Genomic DNA, 27,707 nt, shown 5'->3' with positions numbered 1-27,707 from the left:
AAGTCTGTATCAGTTTTTCAAATGTTTTAAAGTTTCAATTCTTATATAGTAGTGGATACCATTTTCGTAAGATAGTCTTACAGACATTAACAAGTATGTTCTATTTCTTAATTACCAACTTACGGGACTGTGGGGAGAAAAAAGATGCCAAAACTTAAAACTATTTAAAAAAAATGATTAGCCATTTTAGAAGCTAACCCATAAATTCTGCTTTTAATTCTGTAATAGTACTTTAAAAATTCTAATTTGAAGCCAACACATTTACTCTCAACATCTGAGAATCTCCGAGATGTCATGTGTCATTTTCTTCACTGATGTGGACATAATGGGGTTATTTTTTAATATACAACAGTTACACTGAATGAATCTACACAATGTATGTAAAACTAAATCACATTAACTTTTCATGTGCATTAGCGTTCCATTTAGGGAAGATTAATCATTCCAGAAACTGTTTAAGGAAACTATTCAAAACTGGTGCTAGGTATTTTCTTTCCCAATCTGAAAAGACTAAGTAAAAACAATTTCAAAATACTAGCCTTAAACAAAAGAAAATATTATTTATTAAGTGAATTAATTGTAAAGCCTATATGGGCTTTATGATACTGTATTACCTAATTTCTATAGTTTGTTTCATTTTTGCCTTTACAAGAACTCTATGAAGCAATCATCCAAGTTCATAACTGGTCTCCTCAGCTCTACCATCCATGCTGTTTAGGTCTACACTCTTCACTGTCAGAACACTGGAGGTACTGAATAAACAGCAATGGCTGCCTGGTTGTTTGCTTTTTAGTGTAAATCAGAACAAAAAACAGACTATGTTTTGTAATCAAATGTGTCATAACCTTAATTATTTTGATACTGAAAAATAGTATTTACACATTAAATAATCCTAAAATAAAACTAAGTCTTATTTGCCATAGTTTAAAAGAATCACTAGTGAAACATTCAACATTGAAAAGATAGTGAAGTACACACTAGCTAGCACTTATCCTCATACTTAGTTCGTTATTGCTTAACGACAAAATGCATTTTCTTCTCATAGTAAACATATTCCTTGACTTGAAATATAAACCAAGGCCATAAATTTTCTTAATGCAATACATTCTGTAAATACACATAAGAAATGAACTTAAGGCAGTATTAATTATCTTTTAAAAAGGTAACTGTATCGCGAAGAGCAAACTCTTACATGTAACATTTAAGTCTAAAACCCAAAATTGCAGAAGAGATTCACAAAAATGGTACTATACTGCCCCTACATGTTCATAACTGTAGTAACAGTGACATTTTAAAATCTAAAGTGATAATGAAGACATTTCTATGGATTGTTGAAAAGCTGTTTAAGTTTAAACTGTTCCTAAGTAAACTGCTTTAATTACTCACACATAAAAATGTCATTAAAGCTGGGGGCTGATGGTTCATGCCTGTAATCTTAGCTACTCAGGAGGCTGAGATCTGAGGATGGTGGTTCAAAGACAGCCCAGGCAGGAACAATCAGCAAGCCTTTCATCTCCAGTTAACCACCATAACTAACTAACTAAAGCCAGAAGTGGAGCTGTGGCTCTAGTGGTGGAGTACTCTACTTGAGCACAAAATCAAGGACAGTTCCCAGACCCTCAGAATGTTAATTTTCACATCAAGACTCAAAAGAAATTTAAATTTTATTCAAATATTTTCCCTCTCAAATGCTATCCTCTCATCTCCATAACCAAAATCAAATAGCTAACTAGTCCTGTGCTTCTGGGATCGATACTTAACCTTTACGGGTTGGGGGGGGTGGGAGGTCAAACATAGGCATGCCAGTACTGGGCTTGAACTCAGGGCCTCATGCTCTTACTTGGCTTTTTCTGTCATGCTACCACTTGAGCCCTTTTTTTGCTGGTTAACTGACATGAGAGTCAAGGTTTTGTCCCTTGGATTGGCTCTAAACCTTGGTTCTCAGATCTTAGCCTCCCCAAGTAGCTGGATTATTGATGTGATCCACTGCTTGGCAATATTAAAACTCTTGTGTCTTGGTTCCTTTATTCCTACCTTTTGTTTGAAAAGGAGATTTCAAATAATGTATGCATGAAATTCCACCATAAACTTACATTTCAAGTTAATTATACATTAAAAAGGTATAATGGACCAATATAGTGCTGTTAGTATTAAATAATATCTACGCTTAAAGAGTTGCTACCAACTAAACGGCCAAGTGCTAGGATTACAAGTATGTGCCATTAAACCCAGTGTGTTCCTTGAACACAGAACGATAACAATGCGATCCAAGTATCAGAGACAGATAGGTACCTTGTGGCCTCCTTAAGAAAGGTACTCCTCCTCATTCAACTTTGTTAATGCTCAATTAGATTTTTTACAACTACTTTAAAATAAGAATCATGGCTAGAGCAAAGTAAACTAGGTTGGGCTGGCAAAGCTATGATAGAAATTTTAGACTAACAGGCAAGTATCTGGCAGCTGTTTCTACTACCATGAGAAGTACTCTTATAGTCGAGATTATTAATAGCAATACACTTTGGGAGAGGCTGTCATTTATAATGTAAAACTATCTCACTAAAATTCAGAAACAAACATGCATAATGTGACTTAAAAAACCGCCAGCTGTAAGACTAGTAAAAATTACGTTAAATTAATATTTTTTCAAAATACATATAGGCTACCTTTTTATAGAAAGAACAAAGCATGAGTAGAAAAAATGTAATTTGAAGTAATACAGGTAACAGGTCTATGTCAAAAATTATTTTCTATATGAATGAAAAATAAGACCACTTCAAGCAAATACTTTTTGATCTACTTACACTTTTCCTTCATGAAGCGTATAATTACGTGATATGTTTCACACATATGAAATTTTTTTCATATTTTCCAATCTTTTTCAAACAGAAAAAAAATTGTTTGATTAAAAAAACCCTACAATCAACATGGAAGAAATTCATTTGATAGAAAAGCCTACATTAATCATGAAAGTACAATAATACAGTATATAATTAAGGAACAGGATAGGAATAGACTTGCTTTAAAGTAATTTGTTAATATTAAGTGGTCCTTATTTTTAACTGGTACAATTTTCTGGAAACCTAATTTAACAATATTTACTAAAAATCTAGTGAAATTCATACCTCTTAGCTCAATAATTCTATTTCCACAAATCTGTGCATAGGAGGTGGTAAAAGACATCTGTACAAAACGTTCAAAGTGTGTCACTATCCAAATCAGTAACTGTAGAAGTTATGGTATATTCATATGGCAGATTATATACTCCCAAATGCAGACTTTATACTTTGGAATACCTACAGCCATGGAGACATTAACCATGCATTTAAAATGGATTTAAGTGCTCATTTTGTTTAAAAATAACATTTAAAACTATTATTGTGGTCATTTCCAAGCACTGGAATAACTAACAACATAGGAAATTGTAAAAAAATAAAAATTATGTTTGATATAATGAGCATGTCCTAGTTTTGAAAAGAGAAGTTAAAATATCAAAATTAGTGAAATAAAAAACCATTCAACTTAGAGTTTGGGCGATACTAAATAACTAATAAATTCAGGAGGGTAGTAACTCTTAATAAAGCTACTAAAAGTCTGAATTTGGGTTCATAAATTAGTAATCCCTGCTAAAAAGCCCACTGAATGTGCCTGTTAGATAAAAATGATATACACACAAAAAACAATAAATTTGGTTATGTCTGAGTGAGAACATTAAAACTGTGAATGCAGCCAAGCACCAGTGGCTCACAGCTATAAATCTCAGCTACTAAGAATGCTGAAACGTGGGGCTGGGAATATGGCCTAGTGGCAAGAGTGCTTGCCTCATATATATGAGGCCCTGGGTTCAATTCCCCAGCACCACATATACAGAAAATGGCCAGAAGTGGCGCTGTGGCTCAAGTGGCAGAGTGTCAGCCTTGAGCAGAAAGAAGCCAGGGACAGTGCTCAGGCCCTGAGTCTAAGCCCCAGGACTGGCCAAAAAAAAAGAATGCTGAAACCTGAGGATTAATAAAGTTCAAAGCCAGCCCAAGCAGTAAAGTCATGAGTCTCTCATCTCCAATTAACCACCAAAAAAAACAAAAACAAAAAACAACAACAACAACAAAAAAAAAAAAAACAGAAAGTGGAGCTGTGTGCTAGCTAGCCTTGCACAAAAAAAAGCTCGGGGACAGCACCCTAGCTCAGAGTTCGAACCCCAGCACCAAAAAAAGAAGAAAAGGGAAAAACAAAAACAAAAAGACGAGAATGCAGGTTTGTCTATTACAATTAGGAAATGAATAATGAAGAAAAAATATTAAACCCAACATAGTAGGGATTTCAAAGTAAAATAAATGTTATTTGAAAAAGAACTTGATATTGAATGTAATCACTGTGAAAGTATCTTCAACTATCAGAAATCCTCATCACATGCATGTTCTAGATATACAAGTCCTTCTGTATCTACACCATCCTTCCCACCAAAGCTCTACTCCATTCTATTATAGTTGCTGATGTCTATTGTATACAAACTCTAAAAATAAATCTGTCTAAAATTAGCAGACTCCACAGATGTCAGAAAAAAAAAAAAGTCCTATACGATCCAACAATTGGGCCATGTGTGGTGGTATACATCTGTAATCCAAGCACACTCAGAAAACAGAAGCAAGGTCGTTTTCAGGCCAATCTGGGATATAGAGCAACACTCTGTCTCAAAATACTAAAATAAAAAGGCCCACATTATTTCTTGTCACTTGGAAATTTCTACCAAAATAGTTACACTGAAGAATAATTTAAAGACAGTAGTCTAAGTATTTAAAAGCATTGTAAGTTAAAACAAAATGAGTTGAAGAGATGAGATTTGCCACTAAGTGACTCTGTTTCAACATACTACTGCTATTAATTCTAAGGTATACCATCATTTTTCATACAAGGAAAAAATGCTGTGTTCTTATTTTAGATGCTTCAAATGCACAAAGTTATGCAACAGTTTAAGAAACAGCATTAGTATAAATGAAGGCCTTCCAATTTCAAAGGAAAAATTAAATTATTTCTTCAAAATTTCTCTTGTATTAAATGATGCTTGAAGGTTTTCTCAGTTACAAGTTATACCCCCAAATTTCCTGTATATCAGTATAGAAGTTTAGAAGTATATCAGTATAGAAGTTACTATTAATAAGCATTCCAGCCTATAAAGACCAAATAAGTCTTAAATGGAAATTGTGAGAAGTCAAACACTAAAAACATTTCTCTTTCAAAAATAATTGATAATTAGCTAGGTTCACTCTTTATTTGCCATTACAGTAAATCCACTGCTCAAAAAAAATTTACAATAATCACAAGTTAGACCACAAGTATTACTATAAAACTTGCTAGTAAAGTAAATAGTTGTCCCTCAAATCTAGAAGAGATATATAGTTGAGTTATGGCTATAGTTTTATAGGATATCTTTAAGTTTCAAGCATTTTACTTTAATCTTAGTCAAGACATTAACCATGTAAACATTAACTCAACACCCATAATGGAAAGACAGCCAAAATCATGTTTTACAAACTTTAGTGAATTAAGACTGCATATATTATTGTACATAATAGCTTACATTACATTCAGGTCACTATTTTAAGAAAAAAATGTTAAAGCATATAGCAACCCACTTGTAAGTAGCTAAGTATATCTACTATAAGAGCTATACAAGATGTCTGGCACAAAATATCCTATGACATCAAAAATCTTTTTCAAAGCTTTGATAAAGACAGATATATATTTAAATGCTTATCCTAAACTTTACTAAGGAAAAGTTAATAAATTAAGGTAACAGAAAACGTAAGTTCATTTAAACCTACCTAAATTAACCAGTAGTAAGAAAGGAGGGAGGATATAGTTTCATAATCCCTCTAATATTTCCAAGAGCCAAAGTCAATGAGTTATGCAATAGTAAACTAGTAGCAGGCAGGCAAAACCAAATTCATTAATTTTTTAACGCCTTTTAAGATTTTTCTACAATTTAGAAAAGTTCTAAATGTCCTAGCATGAATTTCCTATTTAATTCTCTCATGTTATTACAATTGCAAAGCTGTATTTTAACATAACACAGTAACCTAGAAAAGTCGGATTGAATACTAACCTTAGGAGGCATAGAGGGAAAAGCTTCCAAGTTATTTTTATAATATTTGCCTAGGGAACCTTTTCTCTTAAGTTTTGAAATTAATAACCATGTTAGAAAATAAAAGCCAAAAAAGTACACTGTGACATAATTAAGTAAATTTCCACAATGAAACTGAACTTGTTTGTTAAAAATATTTTGTATGAGAAATTAATTCGGTTGTTAATACCTTAACCCTTTAAAACAGGCCTCATACTTGTGCTCCTGATTTTAAACTTACCTATAATTTGACATCTTCCTTAACAACTTTTAAATTTACAAAAATAATGACTTTCAAAACTATCAAAGGATCACTGAGATCAGTGACTCATTCAGCAGAAGCTATACATTGACATAGTGAAAAATGAAACAATGCTTTTGGAAGACAGAGAAAATGAGAAAAATAAACAAGGATATCTGTACTCTTCTTTCAATATTCAACTGATATAACATTTTAACCTCACTCAAAATATTTCAACATGGCTGCCACTTATTTGGAGATTCACAGGAACTAAAGCTCATTAGAAAGCGTATTTCCCAATTTCCCAAAGGTTACCTAAGTCTTACTACATACAAGATTATCAGTCCACCAAAGAGCAAAACTATGTTTCTAGTAAATTTGTTCTTGTTTTAAAGAGAATGTTCCCCTTTTGCTAACAGGGGAAAAAGAGAAAGAGGACACTAACAGCAATGATTACACAGCACTCACTGAATTTCAAAGAGATTGTGTGTGTGTGTGTGTGTGTGTGTGTGTGTATCTGTGGGTGTCTCTGTGTGAGTACATTGTGTTCACACATGTCTTCATGTGTATGTGTCTGTGAGTGCATGTGTCTACACATGTGCTAAGCTTAAAATGTGTTTCGGATCATAAACATATCTTAGATCTAAAAATACCACAAGTAAATAATTTAAAATTCCAATCCTAACTCAGAAAATACAGCACTAACACCTTCACAAGTTGGTGGGAGATCATAACTCAATTATACATTAACACAGGTTAACAAACATTTTGGGATGTTTAGGACTTTCTAAAAATAAATTGTATCATAACTGCTACTCAACAGCATGTGCCCTTTCATGTATGTAACAGCAAAAAAATTAAATTTTAATTTAAGAAAAAGCCTTTAAAAATAACCAAGCTTAAAGGGCCAAGGAAGCCTGTCTAACTAAGCCACATGCTGTAATTCCCATGGACAAGGAGAGTATCACAAGCAGCTTTTGGCTTATGCCAAATAAAAGCTACAAATTTGAGGTCTTAATATTTATTCACGCATTTGAAAATATATCTTTCACATTACTGGTTTTAACTAAGTTTACAGGATTCTAATCTCATGAAAAATAAATGAGACAAAAGAGCAGATTGGGTAACCTCTGGGATCTGTATTACATGATAAAACTACCACTTATATGAATTTTCCCTAGCTATACAACCCATTGTTAGCTTTAGTTATAAATATTAATTGAAATATGAAGCATTTCTTCACTAAAGGAGACAGAGGTATATCACTTAAATAAGCACTCATAGTTTTCAAACATGTAAGACTTACCCGTCTTCGACAAAAGGGGAGGCCTTGGGCAATGATGCTAATGCTAAATATCTTCATCACAGTTTGATGTGGTAGAGGCTCTTTTGCACTTTTAAGATCAACAGGAACCAAGCCATGGTTTAGAGTAGCTTTTCCCGGTTTTGACATTTTAAAACTCCTCTTGGTTGATGAATACTCTCTACATGTAATACAGGCACATTACTAAAAGCTCTAATCATCAAATTAAAATCATCTCTATCTTAATAACGTTTAAAGCCTGAGAACCCAAGGCCTGCTGCTTTTGTCTTTCAGCCTTCTCCTACTGGATGTCCTGACCTGTCTGAGGCTTGGTGAAGTGCAAACTAGCCTAGAATAGCCAGGAATTATAAACTCCTCAAGTGAGAGCTCCTGCTCCTGCCAGTCAAACAGCTGGTGAGCTCCCATACAAAGTCAGTAGCACAGATACAACCGAAGCAGGGCTGCGCTCCAGTCCCTTTTTTGTACTTCTTCAACCAGCTAGCCTAGGTGTTCCCTAGAAAGCGAAAGTAAAACTTCCCTTCCGAAACTGAAAAATACCTGCCCTCTAGCTTCTCTAGCATATCAGATTCAACCTTTTTTCCCTGACCTACACTATATCAACATCTATTAATATTTTTATTACATTTCGATTTCAGGGATAGTGATTACACATGTTAAAAATTACAAACACATTTGTTCAGGCTCAGCTGAACATTGGTTAGAGCTCTTCTCAAGTTTTCATCTAAAGTGTGCCCTTTCCTATTCCATACATAACATTCTTTATCTCACAGTGAGATAGTAAATGCCCTCTCTTCTAGCTATTCATAGCCCTTAATCTTTCTACCAGAAACTGTGTTTCTCCAGAATTCTGAATCATTCACTTGTTCTCTGGAAAGTAGAATAGCCACATAACTGGTTATAAAGGCTTATAAAAAGGAGGTCTGGAGGTATGTGAACTCAGTAGTAAAGTACCTGCCTATCAAGTATGAGACCCCCAAGGTCAAACCTCAGGATATCATGTGCATGTGTGTGTATGAACATATTTATAAAATAACCTTTGATGGGCAGTAATCATAGTCATATGCCTCTGAAAGACAAGGATATCCTCTCTTACTGTATACTCTCCCCCATCTAAGTGATAGAATGCTAGGGGACCACTCTCATTTATGTACCACTTCTTCACTAACAAAATGTCACACAGTACATGATTCTATAGTACAATAGATACCTAGCTGGCTGATTAAAAATGATGACAGTGGATAAAAGCTGAGTATGGGAATTAGCAGATTATGTGTATGGACTATCTGTTCACAAAACTTAGTGAACTCGTTTGTCCTCTCCTATGTTCTCTCCTTGTGTATTTTCCTTCCCAAAAACAACAAACCATAGAACTATTTCCTCTACAGAACTCAAAAGGTAATAGGGAGAGAGAATTAGAAAAGAAAACATTAGAAGTGACCTCTTTTTTACTTGAGAGATTTATCTTACTAAATAAGGAATGCATCACTGGGAAAACAAATCCATACCCAATCAAACTCCCAATCATACTCGGATGTTATGTTCAAGTAGACCTTTCTCTGGTATCACAACTTGAAATAAAAGTAGGAAAGTGAAAAATCATTGGCAGGGGTGGTATTTTTAGTCACATAAAAATAATTTCTCCAAAGAAATGGCTAATAAATACATGAAAAGATGAAAGTTATTGGGCAGAGGACAGTGAAAACCATGATGAGCTACCTAACATTTCATATACATTACAATGGCTTATGTATGGGGCGGGGGGGTGGTGCTAGTGGAACTTGAACTCAGGGCCTGGGCACTGCCCCTCATCTTTGAGCTCAAAGGTAGTACTCTACCACTTGAGCCAAACTCCACTTCCAGCTTTTTTAGTGTTTAACTGGAGATAAGAGTCTCATGGAATTCCCTGCCCAGGCTGGTTTCAAATCACAATCCTCAGATCTCAGCTTCTGGAGTAGTTAGTGTTGCAGGCACGAGCCACTGTCACCCAGCTTACAACAGCTATTTTTTAAAAGAAAAGGAAACAAAAATGGTAACAAGCAGAGGCCAAGACATGGTAAATTAGAATCCTTCTGCATCATTGGTGGGAGCGTAAAATGGCTGTTGCTGCTGTAAAAACCAGTAACAAAGTCCAAAAAGAAATATACACAAAATCACATGGCAAACCCAGCATTGTATATACGCGCAATGATAAACCCAACATTGTATATACGCGCATAGGAGATCAAAGCAGGGACCTGAGAAGATATCTGTACAGCCATAATCCTAACAGCATTATTTACAATAACCAAAGGGTAGAAGCAACTTAACACATTGATAGAATGAACAGATAACCTGTGGCATATCCAAACAACAGAGTATTATCCAGCCTTCCCAAAGGAGCAAATTCTAACCATGTCTCAATGAATGAAAATTAAGACATTATGCTATTCAAAATAGGTCAATTTCAAAAAGATGTATTACATAATGCCATATACATAACTCAGAATAGTAAAATTCATTGTGGTAAAGAATAGAAAGGTGCTTGTCAGGAATAGGTAGAGTAGGAAAATGCTAATATTTAATTGGCACTGATTTTCAGTTACAAAAACGAAAAGGTTCTGGAAACAGAAAATGGTAATGGCCACACGGTATTCTGAATTTAGTGAATGGCATTAAACAAGATTAAAACATTAAATTTTTGTTAGAAGTATTCAACCACAATAGCTTTTCTTTTTTTAGTAATTTAGTAATTGAAAGTAAATGATAATAGAAATCTCACTGCTAAAGAATCCCATCAGATACTAAGGGTTAAGAAGAGATAGTATAAGGGTACAGGAAATCTATAAATTCTTAAAATTGGGGAAAAAATTAGAATGATCTGGGAGACCAGAGTATTAATAGTATTAATATTCTTTAAGGTAAATATGAACTAACCTCATCTGAGCCTAAGCATCTCCTTTGACATTCACTTTACTTTCTAATATAGAACTAATCTTTTTGTTTGTATGCCATACCTTACTCATAGTTTATGTCATTTTAAAAATCTCATATGGAATATAGCTGCCTCCTAGTTATTATCATATCTACTTTAACAAAATCTAACCTAAATGATACTTAAATGAACAGAACTTGGAGGGTATTGTGTTAAGTTTAATATTCATTCTACATTTAAAAAATACCAAATATATAAGCTTAAACGCCCTCAAGGAACTTTAAAGACACATGAATTAATAAAAGTTAAAGTCATGTGTATTAATAAGTGTAAATCTTGGTATCATTGGCGACTGATCTTGGAGAGATTAGGAATTGGAAAAGAACTTGGACTGAGAAAATTAAAACATCTGATTTTACACTTTACTTTTTCATTTTCTAAAGAACTAAAAAATTCTTAGTTTTCCTAAATCTAGATTTCCTTCATAATAGAAATAATTTACCAGAAATAGTGGAAGCAAAAAAAAAAAAATGAAGATTGTTTTACACTAAATCCTAGGTTTTGGTAAGCACAAAGTGGTCTAATTCTGCTTTATAAATTGGTAAACAGCTGCCCTCAACTGGACGATACGAGGCATTGCAACCCCAGCAAACCTAACCCTAAATGGAATTCTGTGTCCCAACAATTCATTTATATAAAAAAGGTAGAATCTGAACAAAATGAATACTAACTTCCACTGTCATTATGATTACTACTACTGCTTAAATAGGATTTTAAAAAGTCATCTACACTTTATTATATTTAGTTTCTAAAGCCCCTAGGAAAGGGATTCTAATATATACACATAACACTGGAACAAATACAGTATCTACATATTTCAGAAAAGACTTGCACTAATTCTGTCAAAACATTCATCTAAAAATGAAGCTAGAAGTATTGTAGAATCTTAGCATTTTTGAGAACTAAAGTCTTAAACTCCCAAGACTATCTAGAAAGCCTACAGCTAGAGAGAACTTGTTCACAACTAGAGAGAACCTATTCAAACATGATCTCTATAAAGCAACAAATATATTTTGCCCAATAAACACTTCCTGATTTTCTTACTTCTGAAAGTTTATACAGGTAAAAAACTATATACAAATGTTATATATAACAACACAATAATGACCAAATGAGTATTTGTAAAAGTACAGCACAGGGGCTGGGAATATGGCCTAGTGGTAAGAGTGCTTACCTCCTATACATGAGTTCCTGGGTTTGATTCCTCAGCACCACATATACAGAAAATGGCCAGAAGTGGCGCTGTGGCTCAAGTGGCAGAGTGCTAGCCTTGAGCAAAAAAGAAGCCAGGGACAGTGTTCAGGCCCTGAGTTCAAGGCCTAGGACTGGCCAAAAAAAAAAAAAGTACAGCACATATCCAAGCACTCTAGTTCTCTTGTAATGACATTAACGAGTAATGACATCAACGGATTTCTACCTTTTCTTTCAAATCATTAAACAGAAGGCTAGGCTGAGCAAAGACAATTAGCATAAGAGCAGAAGATTATCAATTTTTCACAAAAAGTATTCCTAAATCATGGAAAACAAAGCACTTGGAGATATAGGTTTATGTACACGTACAAATTATTTGGGGGGATCCAGGAGAGACAGCCTCACTGAGTTTCCAAGCCTGGCCTCAAACTCCAAGGGTCAAAGAGAATCCTCATATCTCAACCTCTGAGTCCAGGGCCCAAGGCATGTAGCACCACACCTCATTTTACACCAACACTTCTGCAGACTTGTCAAAGTTTCTTTTCCATAATGACAAGTCATGAGCAGATGACTGAGAAGTCCTTTTCAGCTTGAAGTAAATATTACAGCTCTAACAGCACCATAGAGCTTCTTGTATCCTGGATTGTTAGTATGGTAAGCCTTCCTTTAGTGAACAGGGGAAACATTGCCACATAATATATCCAAATAAGATTCCAAGATGCCAAGTGGCTCTCATCTGCAATTCTACCTATGGAGAAGCTGGAGATCCAGAGGATGGTGGTTTAAAGCCAACCCACAGAGCAAAGTCCAGAAGAATCTATCTTCAAAACAACGAGCAAAATGCTGAGCAAGAAAGCTAATTGAGTATGAGGCCCTAAGTTCCAACACCAGTATCGGTAAAACCTCAATGTTACCGTGTGTGTTTGTACATGCGTGCATGTACACATACTTTTTTCCTCTTTAGTTTTTTTTCTTTATTACTACTGGGGCTTGAACTTGGGGCTATATTTCCTTGCTCCGCTTTTTCACTTAAGGCAGGTGCTCTACCACTTGAACCAGACCTCCACTTCTGGCTTTTTGCTGTTTAAATGGAGATGAGAGGCTCTCCGACTTGTCTGCCTGAGCTGATTTTGAACCTCCATCATCATATCTCAACCTTCTAAGTAGTTAGAGGAGTCACCCACCAACTCCTTGTATTGAGCATGCCTTCTGAATTCAGGTTACCTATCCTGCCTGCGTTCAAGGCCACCTTGTTTGCACTGTAAAATAAGAAAACACTTACCAGGAGACAAAAAAAAAAATCATAGGCATAATCCTTTAAGCTGATTGATGAAAAAACAGGCTTTTTCTGATTCTATAATCATTTGTGTATTTCTATTATGTTCTTTCACTCACTAAAGGGTCTAAAATAGTGATATTCAAACAATATTTTACTTTTTAAATAAGAACTTTTGAGTTTTACTCCTATAGCTGTTATCTAAAACTTTCCGTTGTTACCTTTGAAATGGAACATTTTCCTCATTCTTTCCTTAGGCATTTAAAGAGGTTTAAATTCAAACAAAAATCCAACCACCAGATTAAACTCTGTAAATATTTCAACAATGTACAGTGTCAAATCCTCAATGAGTACAACATAAGTTACCTCACAATTAAGTTTAACTTCTCCAGTCTAGGCTGGGTTATCCCAGCTGTTAAACTGGCCTTAAACAGCTGCTCGCCAAGAATTTAGTTGATGATTATTATAGTAATACCTTTAAGTCAAGTATGACAGAAATGACAGTAATTACAGGTATTTCAGTCATGCGAAAACCTCACAATAATAAACTGAGTTATTGAAACTTAATTTTTAACAATTCTCAAAATGCAAATGTAAAAAACAAAAGGTCTTTACTATTTAAGCCTTTAAAGTCTATCATTAAATGTCTTTACTATGTAGTTATTAAGGTCCATCACTATAGACAAGTTTTAAATGTAAAGAGCTCAATCTTTAAATTAAGTATTATTTCTCAATTATTTATTTCTCTTGTAAAAATTCAGTACACTATTGCAAGCCAGAGAACCATAAATGAGGACACAGTATTAGTAATTCCCTTAAGAGTCAACAATAACTAATATAGGTGGTTTTATTATATTATTCAAAATTTAACTAAAAGTATGCTGAGCTATACTTTAGAAGGTTTAGCAAATTGATGATTCTACACTTTGTATGGGTTTCTCCAAGAAAACTACAAAGCTGAATTTATAGAAATACAAAATATCAAATGGTGTGTTGATAATGTAACAATGTAACAAACTAAAGGGCTAGCTAGATAATTTTCTCAATACTGTTGAGGCTTTCATACAATTATAAATAAAAACCAATTATTTCAAGCCAGAAAACAACACAACTTCATATATTTCAGTAGCATACTACAAAAACATGAAACTAATATTCATAAAAGTACTTTAGCACAGAACTTAAACATAGCATTATTTACATTAAATATAGAATAAGGATATATATATACACATATACATACGGCTCATTCCTGAATGGGCTGTGGCTAATATCACTACATATTCAACAATATGCACTGTCTGATAAACACCAATATTATTTTATAACTGAAGTCTAAGTTTTCATTCTTTCTCATTAAGTAAAACACTATCAAGAAAATGTTAAGGAAACAAGAAAATGTTAAAAGACATAACAAGTTTGACAAAAAAAAAAGTACTCACTACGTTACATATATAACTGTAAGCCCTCTGTACATCACCTTGACAATAAAATTTTTTTAAAGGAAACTAAAAAAAAAAAGAAAAGAAATGCTAAGACAGACCTCAATACTCAATTTGAGTGTTCATGAAACACAAAGATGGAGAAGTAGTCCAAGAATACTAGCAGATTAACAGGAGCTATAAGGACCTTTGAAGCTACTGGGCTTAGTAAATATTTCTTTTTGTTGTAATTGGCAAAGCTTTGGATGGTTTACAAAGGGACAACAGATAACAAACATCTGTAAACATATTTTTAAATGCACTTGTAAAAATTCTCTAAGACATTAATTTGCAAGCTCTGTTGTAATACCCTTCTGGGGTAAAGAAACCTACCATAAAAATACTACAGAAATGAAATGAAAGACTTGATAATTAACTGATAAGAGAATAAAAACTCTTAAGAGTTTTACTCTTGGGGCTGGGGATATAGCCTAGTGGCAAGAGTGCCTGCCTCAGATACATGAGGCCCTAGGTTCGATTCCCCAGCACCACATACACAGAAAACGGCCAGAAGCGGCGCTGTGGCTCAAGTGGCGGAGTGCTAGCCTTGAGCAGGAAGAAGCCAGGGACAGTGCTCAGGCCCTGAGTCCAAGGCCCAGGACTGGCCAAAAAAAAAAAAAAAAAAAGAGTTTTACTCTTTTCTGAACAAGATAACTGAATGAAATTATCAGAAATAAATACCCAAATTAAACTTAACACAGATGTCCCTAAGCGTATTTAAATCTTTTACTCATTATATAGAAAATTAGATGTATAATGCATACATACAGAACCAACACCTATAGCAAATAACTCTTAGCACTGTCCAGATTCACCAGCACCTTCATCCTTATTCGCATGTGATTTCAGTGGCCAGGAACTGCCATTTAAGACCAAACAGAAACCTACAAAAATGTTTTTACTTTGAAAGCAAACTCTCCTAAAAACAACTTCTGTTTCTAATGGAGGCCACCTTGATTAACTGCTTCAGCAAAGATCACCTGACAACATGGCAAAGCACATTTTTATAAAGCAGGAAGAAAGTTTTAAAACAATCTTAAATGTCATTGTTAACACTCATGATCCTTGCAAACAGTCATCATTCTTCTATTTAGAGGTTAACATTTTACACGCAAGATGATTCACTGACAATACTTTTAGAAGGAAGAAGTTAATATCCTATGTTAAAGTTATTAGTTACAACATTTACAAGATGTGTTCTCTAAAATGCATTCTAAACAGAGAATTTCACACTGCAAGAAACTAATGCTTCATTGTTCTACATAATCATCTCTTCACTGTGTAGTTGTAAAAATTTTACAGAGGTGCCAGTCTTCCCTTCCTTTCATTTATTCCTGTGTCAGCTACTTACTCAAGAACACCCACGTACCTTAAGAAACAACATGTATTTCCAGGTATTTCATCCCTCCCAAATATTTTCTTTTATTCTTTTATGCTGGCACCGGGACTTGAACTCAAGGCCTCAAAAATCTCACACATGGCTGGCACACTAACCACTTGAGCCACACTTCCAGGCAGCAGTTTACGGGTTAGTTGGAGATGACGTCTTGAGGACTCCTCTGCTCAGGCTGGCTTCAGTCACTATCCTCCAGGTTTCAGCCTCCTGAGTAGCTAGGAGTAGATCAGGTCCTTCTGACCATTTTCATGTCGTGATTCAATACTCCAAGATTATCGAAGTTTTCTTTTAGGTTTCTTTTCCAAAATCCTTCAATAATCTCAGCATTAATAAATAGTTCATTGCTAGGGACCAAAGTTAGCACTAACAAAACAAAGAGCTAAAATTCTTATGTTAAAAGCCATACTAACTTAGGCAAAAGCCAGTAGGACAATTACAACTCACTTACAAGGGTACCTTAAGAAAGAAAAACATTTTGGCATATGTTATTTATGCTAAACAAGTGAAACTAGTATTTATTTATGCTGAACTAGTTAAACTAACTTTAGCATAGATCCACAGAATTAACTCCCCTTATGAAATATATAATAAACTAACACTGTAAGACTGTCAATCGCTCACCCGAGTAACTTGCATATATTATTTCATTGACTCCTTAATTACACAGTGTGACCGATACTACTACCACCATCCTTTTCTGTACACCATGAAGAGGTTAAATCTTTGCTCAAGATCAACTTACAATCAGCGATAAGAGTATTTGAACACCACCCCGACCCCCACCCCCCGTGTGCCTTCAGAGATCACACCCTTTGACTACCACTATTCACCACTCTAATATACTTGTTATAGATAAGCTATTAAAAACCTAATGTGAAAACTTTCTATGTAAAAGGATGTGTATGTTGTTCTGTGTGTATGAGAATGACATGTACTATTCTCTGAGATGACTCAATAGACTATCTTTTTACTGTTATCACAAATTAGCTATGACATTAAATTATGGGCCAATGTTCTGCAAACTTTCGTCTACACAAGAATCATGTGAGAACTTATTAAAAATGACCATCTTAATCCTAGAGTCTGGTTAAGTAATTGTGGACCATACTCACTTTCTTTTTTTTCCCCACATAAAATTAGATAATATGTGCACACATAAATTCTATCTATTGTTCTCTCTGTCCTCTCCTCTATTCTTTTTTACTGTATTTAAGTTTTACTGAAGTATCCTGTAGTACTAGGATTGAACCTAGGGCCTGTGCCATGCTAGATAAGTACTCTAACACTAACACTCAAGTTATGTTCCTACCTCTTCCCAAACTGCATTTTTAATTAGCACTCCAAATGTTTCTCAGTAAGCCAGTCCAGTGTCCTACTTTGAATAATACTGGAATAGCTTCTTAGAAATGGCCTATATGTTCTACTACCAGCTTACTTCATCATAACTACATGCTTATGGCCTGTGGCTACAAACCTCATTTCTTTCCCCAAAAGATGCCAGAAGCAAATGAAGAACATCAACTTAACTGCTCAAATATTCTTTAGTTCCTCTGTGGGTAGGCCTCACAATCTAATCTATGCTAACACTAAGGTTAGTTTGGACATAAATGAAACTGTCTGTGAGTGCTGGTGGCTCACGCCTATAATCCTAGCTACTCACGACACTGAGATCTGTAAGATGGTGGTTAGAAGTCTATGAGACTCCATATCCAAAACAACCAGCAAAATTCTAGGCCGGTAATATGGATCAACAAGTAGTCTACCAGCTAACTGAGTGAACAAGCCAGCCAAAACAGCTAAGCAAGCACAAGGTCCTGAATCAAATCCTGGTATCAGGAAAAAAAAGAATGAAAACTGTAACCTCTCTGTACATCACTTTGACAATAAGTTTAAAAAATATATTTTTTAAAAAAGAATGAATGACTGTATAGGCCATTCTTTTCTTACTATATATGCTCAGAAAACCCAGAGCAATTAATCATGCAGAGTTTTTATTTTAGGCAGATCCTTGATACTTTTTCAAAATGTATACTTAAATTTCCAACTCACAGTAAGTTTGTAGACTTTTATTCCAAGCATCACTTTTTTTTTTTTGCTATTTTTGTAACAAAAATCAAACAAATCAACAACACCAAAAAAAAACCTATTGGGTTATTTAAAATAAAATAAAAATCCTCTGTAGATATAAGATAGTGCATATAATTAATCCAAAAATTCCAAGTTCTGAATGAGACAAGCACATACTATTTTTAAACCCATGAAAAGCAGCTCTATCATAGAAATAAGGTACTATAGGGCCCTCTAGTGTTCAGTAGAGAAATTACAACAAAAATAATAAATATGCAAAATATACTTCTAAAAGCTATTTTATATCTTTCATGGATTTACAAACTTTGTTTTGCAGCACTACTCAATGAAAGAATTCCAGGATTCTTTAAATTTTTCCTACAAAAAGATCCCAATGCTAAATGGGTATGGTAAGGACAGCTTTTCCTTTTTTGGTAGTACAGAGGTTTGAACACCGGGCTTATAGACAATCACTTTACAACTTTGAGCAGTGTCCCTAGTCCTTTTTGCTTTTAATTATTGTTTTATATAAGGTCTCCTGATTTTTGTCCAGGCAGGCTTCAAATATCCATCCTATCACCTCCTGAGTGGCTGTGATTAGACATAAGCCACCATACATATGAGCCATCACTGGCAAAATGATTGTAAAACTGATATGCTTGTAGAATTTTGAAAGGGCCCTAAACTTGTTATACGTTAAAAAGTATTTGAATGTATTCATACTTGCGGTCTATGGGACAGAACGCTGATACTTAAGCAAGATACACTGCATCACTAGCTTTGTCATTCACTTGCTTAGACCTTAAGCAACTAATAATTCCAAGTTATAACTTTTTTGAAACCACAGAGTTAACATCATATGACCCAAGAATATCCCTTATTATTATTCAAAATAAAAAATTCTGCTCCAAACTATCATTAACCTGTTAATCAATTCTACATGGATATTTATGATTCCTACTTAATTTTCAAATGATAAGGAGCAAACTAATTTGAGGCAATTTCCAATAACTTATGTTTAGTAACATGCTGGCCATATTTTGTAAAGCTCCCTCACCTCTTTACACAAATCACATTTCACCCAAAGATTCTATACCCCACACAAACTACTAATCCCTTTTTGCCCCAGCACAAAGAGTAGAAAACTTGATGTGAATAATTTTTCATTGTAAACAAGATCAATTTCCTTTTCTTTTTTGATTACCCATGATCAGCACTGCTATCTGTGATACTTTGTAATACTGTCTATAAAACAAGTATTAGCTCACTGTCTTAATACGAATATGAAGACTTAGCAGCAATACAAAGACTGTGAAAATAATGTTACCTCAATTAAGATAGAGGTATAAAAGTAGGTCAAGTTTACAGTAAATTGAATATACTCACTTTTGTAGTCTTTGTGTAGAATGGGGAGGAGAGTTGATGAATGGGTAGGTCCACCATACTACTAGAGTTTGTGACACTGTTGCTATGTGTGTGTTCATCTTCTCTGCTACTGTCATCCGACTGATCAAAATCATCACTCTCCTGGTCCATTTCCTCCTCCTCTTCATCTTCCTCATCTTGTTCACCACCATGTTCTTCATCTTCCTCTTGTTCTTCTTGGTTTCCAGAGGAGTCCTCTTCTACTGAAATAAATCGATTGTTGTTTTCTTCCACTTGTCCTTGCTGGGAATCATTTTGGTCTCCAGGCCTAGGTTCTGCTCGGACGACGTCACCATTCCTTGCAGTGAGCTCCTCCTCTTGGTGTCTTAGTTGCTGCTGCTGTTCCTCCTCTACCACACGATTCATCTGTTCCTCATCTACCTGGCTTGAGGAAGAGTTACCTCTCAAAGGGCCTCCAGTTCGTCGTCTTTTGCTGCCCACAGAGAGCAGTTCTTGATTCATTTCCAAAAGCCAGCTTGCTACTTCTTGGACCTTGGCTAGACTATCAGAAGATGCAAAGGTTTTCACATTCTGTGAGAAAAGGGGAGGAAAAATGTTGATATATTAATATTATCTCTACTCTCATGTTGTAAATCTACATTCAAAGTATCATTAAAGACTGTGAAAGTATTTGATGTTCTCTAGGTATTATGATAGTCTTTAGTAATCAACATAGGAAGTATAAATTATGGAAGTTTGGGGCCTTTTTAAGACTCTTACTAACAGCTTTAATATCCTTTTTAATAATTCCTAGTTTAATATAGCTGCTTTGATCCATAAATATAGTTTAACCAATAAAACAAGTAAGTTTTGGATCAGTTCAGAACCCTTACCCTGTATAATACTTTATAAAATATTAAGAAGTATATCACAGGAAGTGGAACTCAAAGTGGTAGAGTGCTAGCCTTGAGCTGAAGAGCTCAGGGACAGCGCCCAAGCCCCATGACCAACAAAAACAAAACAACAACAACAAGAAGTATATCACAAAAAAATTATTCAATGCCCACTGAAGTCTGGGAAATGCCGAAGTAAATCATATTCAGAAAGTTTACGTATCTGGGAAATTTCCCCAAAACTTTTCTGATCACAGAATCTAGCTATCAGATACAGTCCTATAACAAACAATCGTTCTAATTTTCCCTTTTCTCAGTGAATATAATAACTGGACAGCAGAATTAGAAATTGTATTTTTAAATAAAAAGAAAGAAAAATTTCTTAAGTCCATACCCTCTGACCCAGTAACTCCACTTCTGGCAATCTATCCTAAGGAAGCAATCCTAAAACAAAAAAACAAAACAAAAATTATACAGAAAATGCTCACTGCAGCTTCATCCACAAAAACATAAAAACAAGACAAAGATAAAAATAAATATAAATAAAAACTGAAAGCCAGATATCCAAGATGAAAGAATTCATGAGATAGAGTATGTGTGTGTACTCTCAAATATGATGTTTATAAAAATTTGTGAAAACATGGATGTCATTTAAGAAATTATGTAAGTACAATATGATTTTTATATCAACTGCAAGACAGTATTTCAAATTTCCTTTAAAGCAGTAATACGATAGATGCTTTAAACGTATTTCTTTCTAGCCATATTGCTCAAATTCTATATACCAGGAATATTTACTTTTGTTCTTTAACATAGGCTCAGCTCAAAAATCTGATAAAGCATCTTTTCAGAAGGTTCATTGCTAAACTTCACCTTTGGATGGTATCTTAAGTGGACAGTTCAAGGTTACCTAACATAATGCTAACATATTATACACATTAAAAAAATTAAAACACCATGGCCTTAAAATTAAAACACATACAGACAGAACATATTTCATATTTTAAATTTTGTTTTGCTTTTAAAACGAATTCTCACCAGGTGCCAGTGGCTCACACCTGTAATCCTAAATACTCAGGAGGCTGAGATCAAGGTCCAAAGCCAGCTCAAAGCCAGCCCAGACAGTAAAGTCACACACACACACACACACACACACACACACACCCCTCATTAAAGAAAACTTGGTGTGATTTAGAACATTATGTCATATAAAAATACATCAATAAATAGTATTCCATGCCCTAAAAAGTTAGAAAAACAGAAACAGGATATTCTTATTTCTAACAGATAGATAAAATGTCAAGCCATGTCAAATACATAATTCACCATCTCAAATATATAACTCATATTTTAACAATAACTGACACTGAACTTATAAAATCTGATAGGTAATGTATTTTGATATATTGCACAATTCTGAAAAAACTGGTGAGAATTCTTGGCAAATGGACATGATGAAAATGGGAATGACTCAGGGCAGGAATAATATCAATAAAAGAAATCCAAGGAATCTTTAAGTTGAAAATGTTCCTCACTTCACAGACAAAGCAACTGAGGTATACTTCAGGCTCAAAGAGATCAGGACTGCTAGCTTCAAGCAAAATGCAGGCAAGAACTGACACCTAACTGAATCTTTCATGTATGTCAGTCTACAATAACAACATAATAAAATCCTAAAAGATTATTCTGTAACATGAATACTGCTTTCTTTTCCAAAAACAGGATCACTATAGTATTGAAATATTATTCAAGCCAGGCTCTGTTGGCTCACGCATGTAATCCTAGTTATCCACAGGCTAAAATCTAGAAGATCACAATTTGGGGCCAGTCCAGGCAAAAAAGTTCGTGAGACTCCATCTATAAAAATCATCAAAAAAGTGAAGTGAAGAGATGATTCACTGGTAGTACCAGCAAAGCAAGCAAACTGAACAACTATGAGGGCCTGAGTTCAAACTCCTGGAGGACCGCCCCCAATTTTTTTAAATCATTACTCTAAAACAAATATTCACTGAGCACTCAATATGCCTCAGATACTTATTATTCTGGAGGAAAACTGGATGTTTCTTTAATCACCAGCAAATTCAAACAATCTTCAAACAAAAATGTATGACATTTTTCTTAACACTAGCTAATGTCACTTAACCTTTCTTGACCAGAACCCACAATAAAATTAGGTTTCTCAATATAATATTCCAAAGCAAGTATTTAAATCAAGCAGAAACAAGAGTTTGGGGTGAGGCAAGGGTCTTTAAAATATTCCCAACACCCAAAATCTCTAGAAATAACCATGATTAAAAATCAGTTTCCTCGGGCTGGGGATATGGCCTAGTGGCAAGAGAGCTTGCCCTGGGTTCGATTCCCCAGAACCACATATACAGAAAACGGCCAGAAGAGGCGCTGTGGCTCAAGTGGCAGAGTGCTAGCCTTAAGCAAAAGGAAGCCAGGGACAGTGCTCAGGCCCTGAGGTCCAAGGCCCACTGGCCCCCAAAAAAATTAAAAATCAGTTTCCTCTTTTTGTAATATTATATTCATGAAGATGCTATAACCACTGAATGCAGAAATACTGAACTCCACATCCTAGGGAAAATAAAGTTCCTATAAGCTTCTGGTTGCAAAATTTTTCATCCATAGGTTACTGTAAACCAAGCTCTCACGGCTGGTCTTCAATTCTGAATACTCAGGAGTCTGAGACCTAGAAGAACATGGCTCAAGGACAGTTATGTCAAGAGTCCAAAATGCTGGACTAGAAGAGTAGCTCAAATGTTAGCGTGCCAGACATGAGCAAAAAAGCCAAGAATCTTAAGTCCAAGCAAGACAATAGCACCAAAGCCACAGAAAAAAGACAAAAAAAAAAAAAAAACACCTAAACAAACAAAAACAGCTTGATGGATAATTTTATGTGCAATTCTGATTACAGGTTATTTAATATATATAACTCATGCCAGAATGAAGCTTAATCTAACAACGTTACTTTCTCCATAAGGTATATCCATATATACATCATCATCACAGGCTTTCAGCACTCAAAAACATTACAGGGCAATCCAGTACAGGCATGGTTGTCATTTTTAGCTGCACAATCACCAACTCAAAGTATGAGAACTAATGAATGGGGTGGGGGTGGGGGAGTGACAGAGGAAAGAAAGAGGAAGGGGAAAGGAGGAGGAAAAAGAAGGTAGAAAGGGGTAAGGAAAAGAAAATTAGAAATTTCTAATTCTCATTTAGGAGATTTCATTTGGAAAGTATGCGATTTGAATGCAGGTGAACAACTCCTTCAAAAACTCCTGCCTAGATTTCTTCCCTTGCTGAAGTTAAGCAATAACCTCATTTACATGAATATGCCAGACCTTCACTATTCACAAACTCCCAGAAACAATCATTCAATCTTCCTCTTCAAATTCTTGGCTAGAAGACTGAGCAGACATATGGGGAAAGATACTGCCAGATTGTCCTGCCCATAGGTTTCAGAAAGCGTGTATGGGGGAGAGAAAGGGAGCTGTACCCTCAGACACAGGGACATAATAACTATAAATATAATTTTTAAACCATTAGGAAAAGTACATACTAGTTAAACTTTTGTGAAATGTATGGATATTAAAACTTTCTAGAAGTTATCTAAGTATAGAAGAAACCTGGCAACCTGGCTAAATGAACTTCGTTTCAGCCTGGCTCCATCCCTATTGAGTGATGACTTCATCTAACAACAACAACAACAACAAAAATCAAAAGTCATCACCACCACAAAATTCCACAATGCCAAAAGGAGTGATTCTAAAAAGATACATTATAATCCACTTAAGACTGGTCTTTTTTCCCATTCTTTTGAGTACAGACTAAGGGCTATTATTTTTTAGATAGAAACACCACGCCTTTCTTACAAACATGTCTATTTGTTAGAAATAATGCAACCCTGTCACAATGATTAAATCAGTAAAATAGATCACTTATGTACCGATATGTAGTTTTCCACACAAGAAATTTTTAAAATTTTTCAGGTTATAGAACAGTATTTCTGGACAAACTTAACAAGGCAGCAGTTGTAAAACACTTTCAAACTTCAAAACACCCTCAATTTTAGTACAAACAATGCAGTGTTGTACACTCATCTAAAACTAAGAGGAAGCATTGTGGATTGGTCACAACTCAAATTCCTTATCACAATGAGGGCTGCTGAAGGATTTTACCACTAAACTCAAAGCCATTCAAATAACTAGGAAGACTATAAGGATGATGATCACTGCTTTCCCAAACCACTGGTTTACAGAGCTACTCAAAAGACTATTTCTTAGATCTTTAAGTTTCTGGGAAGGTTTTCTTCATTCCCAAGTTACTCCTCTTGCCTAGACAAAATCAAAAGAGCTAATTCAAAACAAGAAGAAATAGAGACACAAAAATCATGCACTCCTTTCAGCTACAGATTCAGCTACTCAAGCTACAGAAACCAAAATACAAGTGAAAAAGCTTAACTGTATAGAGCCATTTTATATTCAGTGATTCTTCTATTGTATCCATTTAAACAAAAAAAAGCTAGATTGCTCATTATAGATATCATGCTAACTATTAATCATTTAATCCAACGCTCTAAAATCATGATTCCTATTTTTACAAGACTGGAAACAAACTCAGATTAAGGTCATTTGCCACAGCTAGTAATGTCATGTTTAAACTCAGATTACTTGAGACATTTCACTTAGCAAAGTAGTCTTTAGCTGTGGAGTAGCTTCGGATCTTGTGTTAGCAAGAAAAAACAGAAGTCACAAAATGACAATCATGATGTCATGGACAATGAGTCTGGACTGTGGCCCAAAATTAACATGTCTAGGTAACTTGTACCACACCCCAAAACTCATGCAGACATTTTAATTGTCCATGGTCCCTGTCGTAGGATTTTTAGCTTTTCTGGGCTTAAAACTGAATTGTGGGTTATGAAATTGTGGGAAATGAAGCCGAGACACTTGAGATATGACTCAAGACAAACAAGGTCTAACTTGAAAATACGCATGAAGATGAACTTGAGACTGGGACTCTATAATAGAGTCACATCAGGGAGGTGACACTATCATAGCAATCTACTATACAAATTGTTTCAGCAGTAATTGGACAACAACTAATTAAAAAGAGAGTAGAGCCTTGCTATTAAAAAAAAAATCTAGTCTTCAATTAGCACTACTATCATCACCTGGAAACTTGTCAGAAATGCAGAGTCTCAGGTCCCACTCCAGATCTACCCAGTCATCATCTGCAGTTTTAACAAGACTCCTAGATGTATCTTATGCATAGTCAGTCAATTGATGTCAGAGTCAACAATCTGCAACGGCAATGAACACTGGTTTTATTTTACATTTCAAGAAAGCAATTTTTCTTGACTATATGACATTTCTAATTTTTATAATTTTGCTTTATTTGCTGATAACTAGCTGACTTTTTAATATTCTAGATCCGTAACACTGTTAATACTTGAGGTTTTGGCTCTATCAACCTATGATATGCAGTAATCTGTAATTTAGATGACATAAATTTGAATTCCTTGTGTTGTTGTCTAAGAATGAAACACTTAGCAACCCCAACTACTGTTCAGAATTTCAGAATTTAAGTGGATTTTTGGTTTTCCACTCACTGTTACATTTGTGGTAACTCACCAGGAGCTAAAAGGTATTAAAGGTGGGGAACAATCAGCCCATTTCCTGTTTAGTAATGAAGTAAAAAGATCTAAGAATCTAAAGGCTTAAAATTTTTCAAAGTTTATTTATATATATATGTATATATAGAGAGAGAGAGAGAGAGAAAACGGCCAGAAGGGGCGCTGTGGCTTAAGTGGTAGAATGCTAGCCTTGAGCAAAGAGAAGCCAGGAACAGTGCTCAGGCCCTGAGTCCCAAGCCCTAGAACTGGCAAAAAATACATATTTTTTTTTTTTCAAATTGCCAAAGAAATTACAACCTCTAGAAACCTAGTTATGTTCTGTAACAAAACTAGAAACAGTATTGTGAGATAAAATAACTGAAGATAATGTAAAAAAATCTCAAGTCACAGATATAATGAAGCTATTTCTTCTTCCTTCTGTAAAAGGTTAAGATGCTTGGCAAAGAAAAAAATAATAATTTTTGTTACTATATTTTATTTTTAACAATAAAATGACCATTTAAGGAGTAAAATTTTATATAAAAACAGGGATTAATTTCATATCAACCAAAATAATTTCACATTAGTTTCTAAGTTACTATAAAAGAAAACTCATGACCATAATAATGTAGGATTTTTAAAAAGTAACCTATTGTATTTCTTTTGGAGAAATGTTGTTTTAAAAAAAAGTAAATAATAAATTTGCCATTGCCATTTCCTGAGAACTACAGTTTAGATTTTTTTTTAAAAATTGTGTGTGTGTGCACTAGCCCTTGGGCTTGAACTCAGGGACTGGGCATGATCCCTGAGCTTTTTTTGCTCAAAGCTAGAGCTCTACCTCTTGAGCCACAGCTCCACTTCAGCTTTTTGTTAGTTAACTGGAAATATAGTCTCATGAGCTTTCTTGCTAGAGCTGGCACTGAACCATGAGCCTCAAATCTCAGCCTCCTACGTAGTTAGGATTACAGGCATAATCCTGAAAAGGCCACCCGCACCTGGCTTACTTATAAAGACATGTTATAAAATAATTGAAAAGAAAAACAATTTTTGAAGTACTGGAAAACTACAAACAGGTATAAATGAAATTGCTGAAAGAACCTTTACACACAGTAGCCTTCACTCTGAAATAGCAGCAGTCTAGTAACAGCAATAACTCACACAGAGTAAAGAGCTCCCTTACCATACCATCACCATCGCCATCTGAATACAAAAGAATACGAAGAAGTGAAACTTATTAATCAACTAAGAATTAACGAATCAGTAAGAGAATGTGCTCTCATGTGTATCTGATTAGATCTGGCTTCATTTTCTCCACATAAAACTAAAGATAAGCCAGATGCAGGTGGCTCACGCCTGTAATTCTAGCTAGTCAGAAGGCTGAATCTAAGGAGCATGGTTCAAAGCCAGCGGGGCAGAAAAGTACCCAAGAAGCCCCCATGAGACTCATCTCCAGTTAACCACGCAAAAACCAGACATGAAGCTGTGGCTCAAAGTGACAGAGCACTAGCCTTGAGCAAATGAGCTTAGGGACAGTGCCCAGGCCCTGATTTCAAGCCCCACAATTGACAAAAAAACAAACAAACAAACAAAACTAAGGATAAAAAATATGGTGGTCAGTGAATCTGACTTTTACCACAGAGTTAATCCTGGGCAATTCACTTTTGCCATTGGGAAGGAAAATATATGCTGAGTATTTATTCTATTCCATTAACTAGGTGTGTTACAAAAATTATCGCAATGTTCAAAACAATCCTACCAGGTAAGCAG

At 34.9% G+C, this 27,707-nt stretch overlaps 1 protein-coding gene across 6 annotated transcripts in view; it reads right to left on the bottom strand.

The window, feature by feature from the left end:
• The window catches only part of Fbxw7 (F-box and WD repeat domain containing 7), a 106,308-nt gene that overhangs the window by 37,754 nt on the left and 40,847 nt on the right, over nucleotides 1–27,707 (bottom strand). For 3 of the 6 annotated variants that reach the window (XM_048333759.1, XM_048333758.1, XM_048333760.1), the window contains 3 exons: nucleotides 25,500–25,628; nucleotides 20,715–20,764; nucleotides 19,449–20,018 (listed from right to left, as the gene is read on the bottom strand). In XM_048333759.1, coding sequence (XP_048189716.1) covers nucleotides 19,449–19,949 — 501 coding nt within the window. In that variant the 5' untranslated portion in view covers nucleotides 19,950–20,018; nucleotides 20,715–20,764; nucleotides 25,500–25,628. Of the gene's footprint in view, nucleotides 1–7,662; nucleotides 7,841–19,448; nucleotides 20,019–20,714; nucleotides 20,765–25,499; nucleotides 25,629–27,707 lie in introns of those variants that run through there. The other 3 variants (XM_048333761.1, XM_048333763.1, XM_048333762.1) reach the window with 3 other exon arrangements.

Source organism: Perognathus longimembris, chromosome 24, assembly GCF_023159225.1.
Source record: "Perognathus longimembris pacificus isolate PPM17 chromosome 24, ASM2315922v1, whole genome shotgun sequence".
NCBI classification, from domain to species: Eukaryota; Metazoa; Chordata; class Mammalia; order Rodentia; family Heteromyidae; genus Perognathus; species Perognathus longimembris.
The sequence above is the reverse complement of the archived record's forward strand: the minus strand, read 5'-3'. Positions and strand labels throughout refer to the sequence as shown.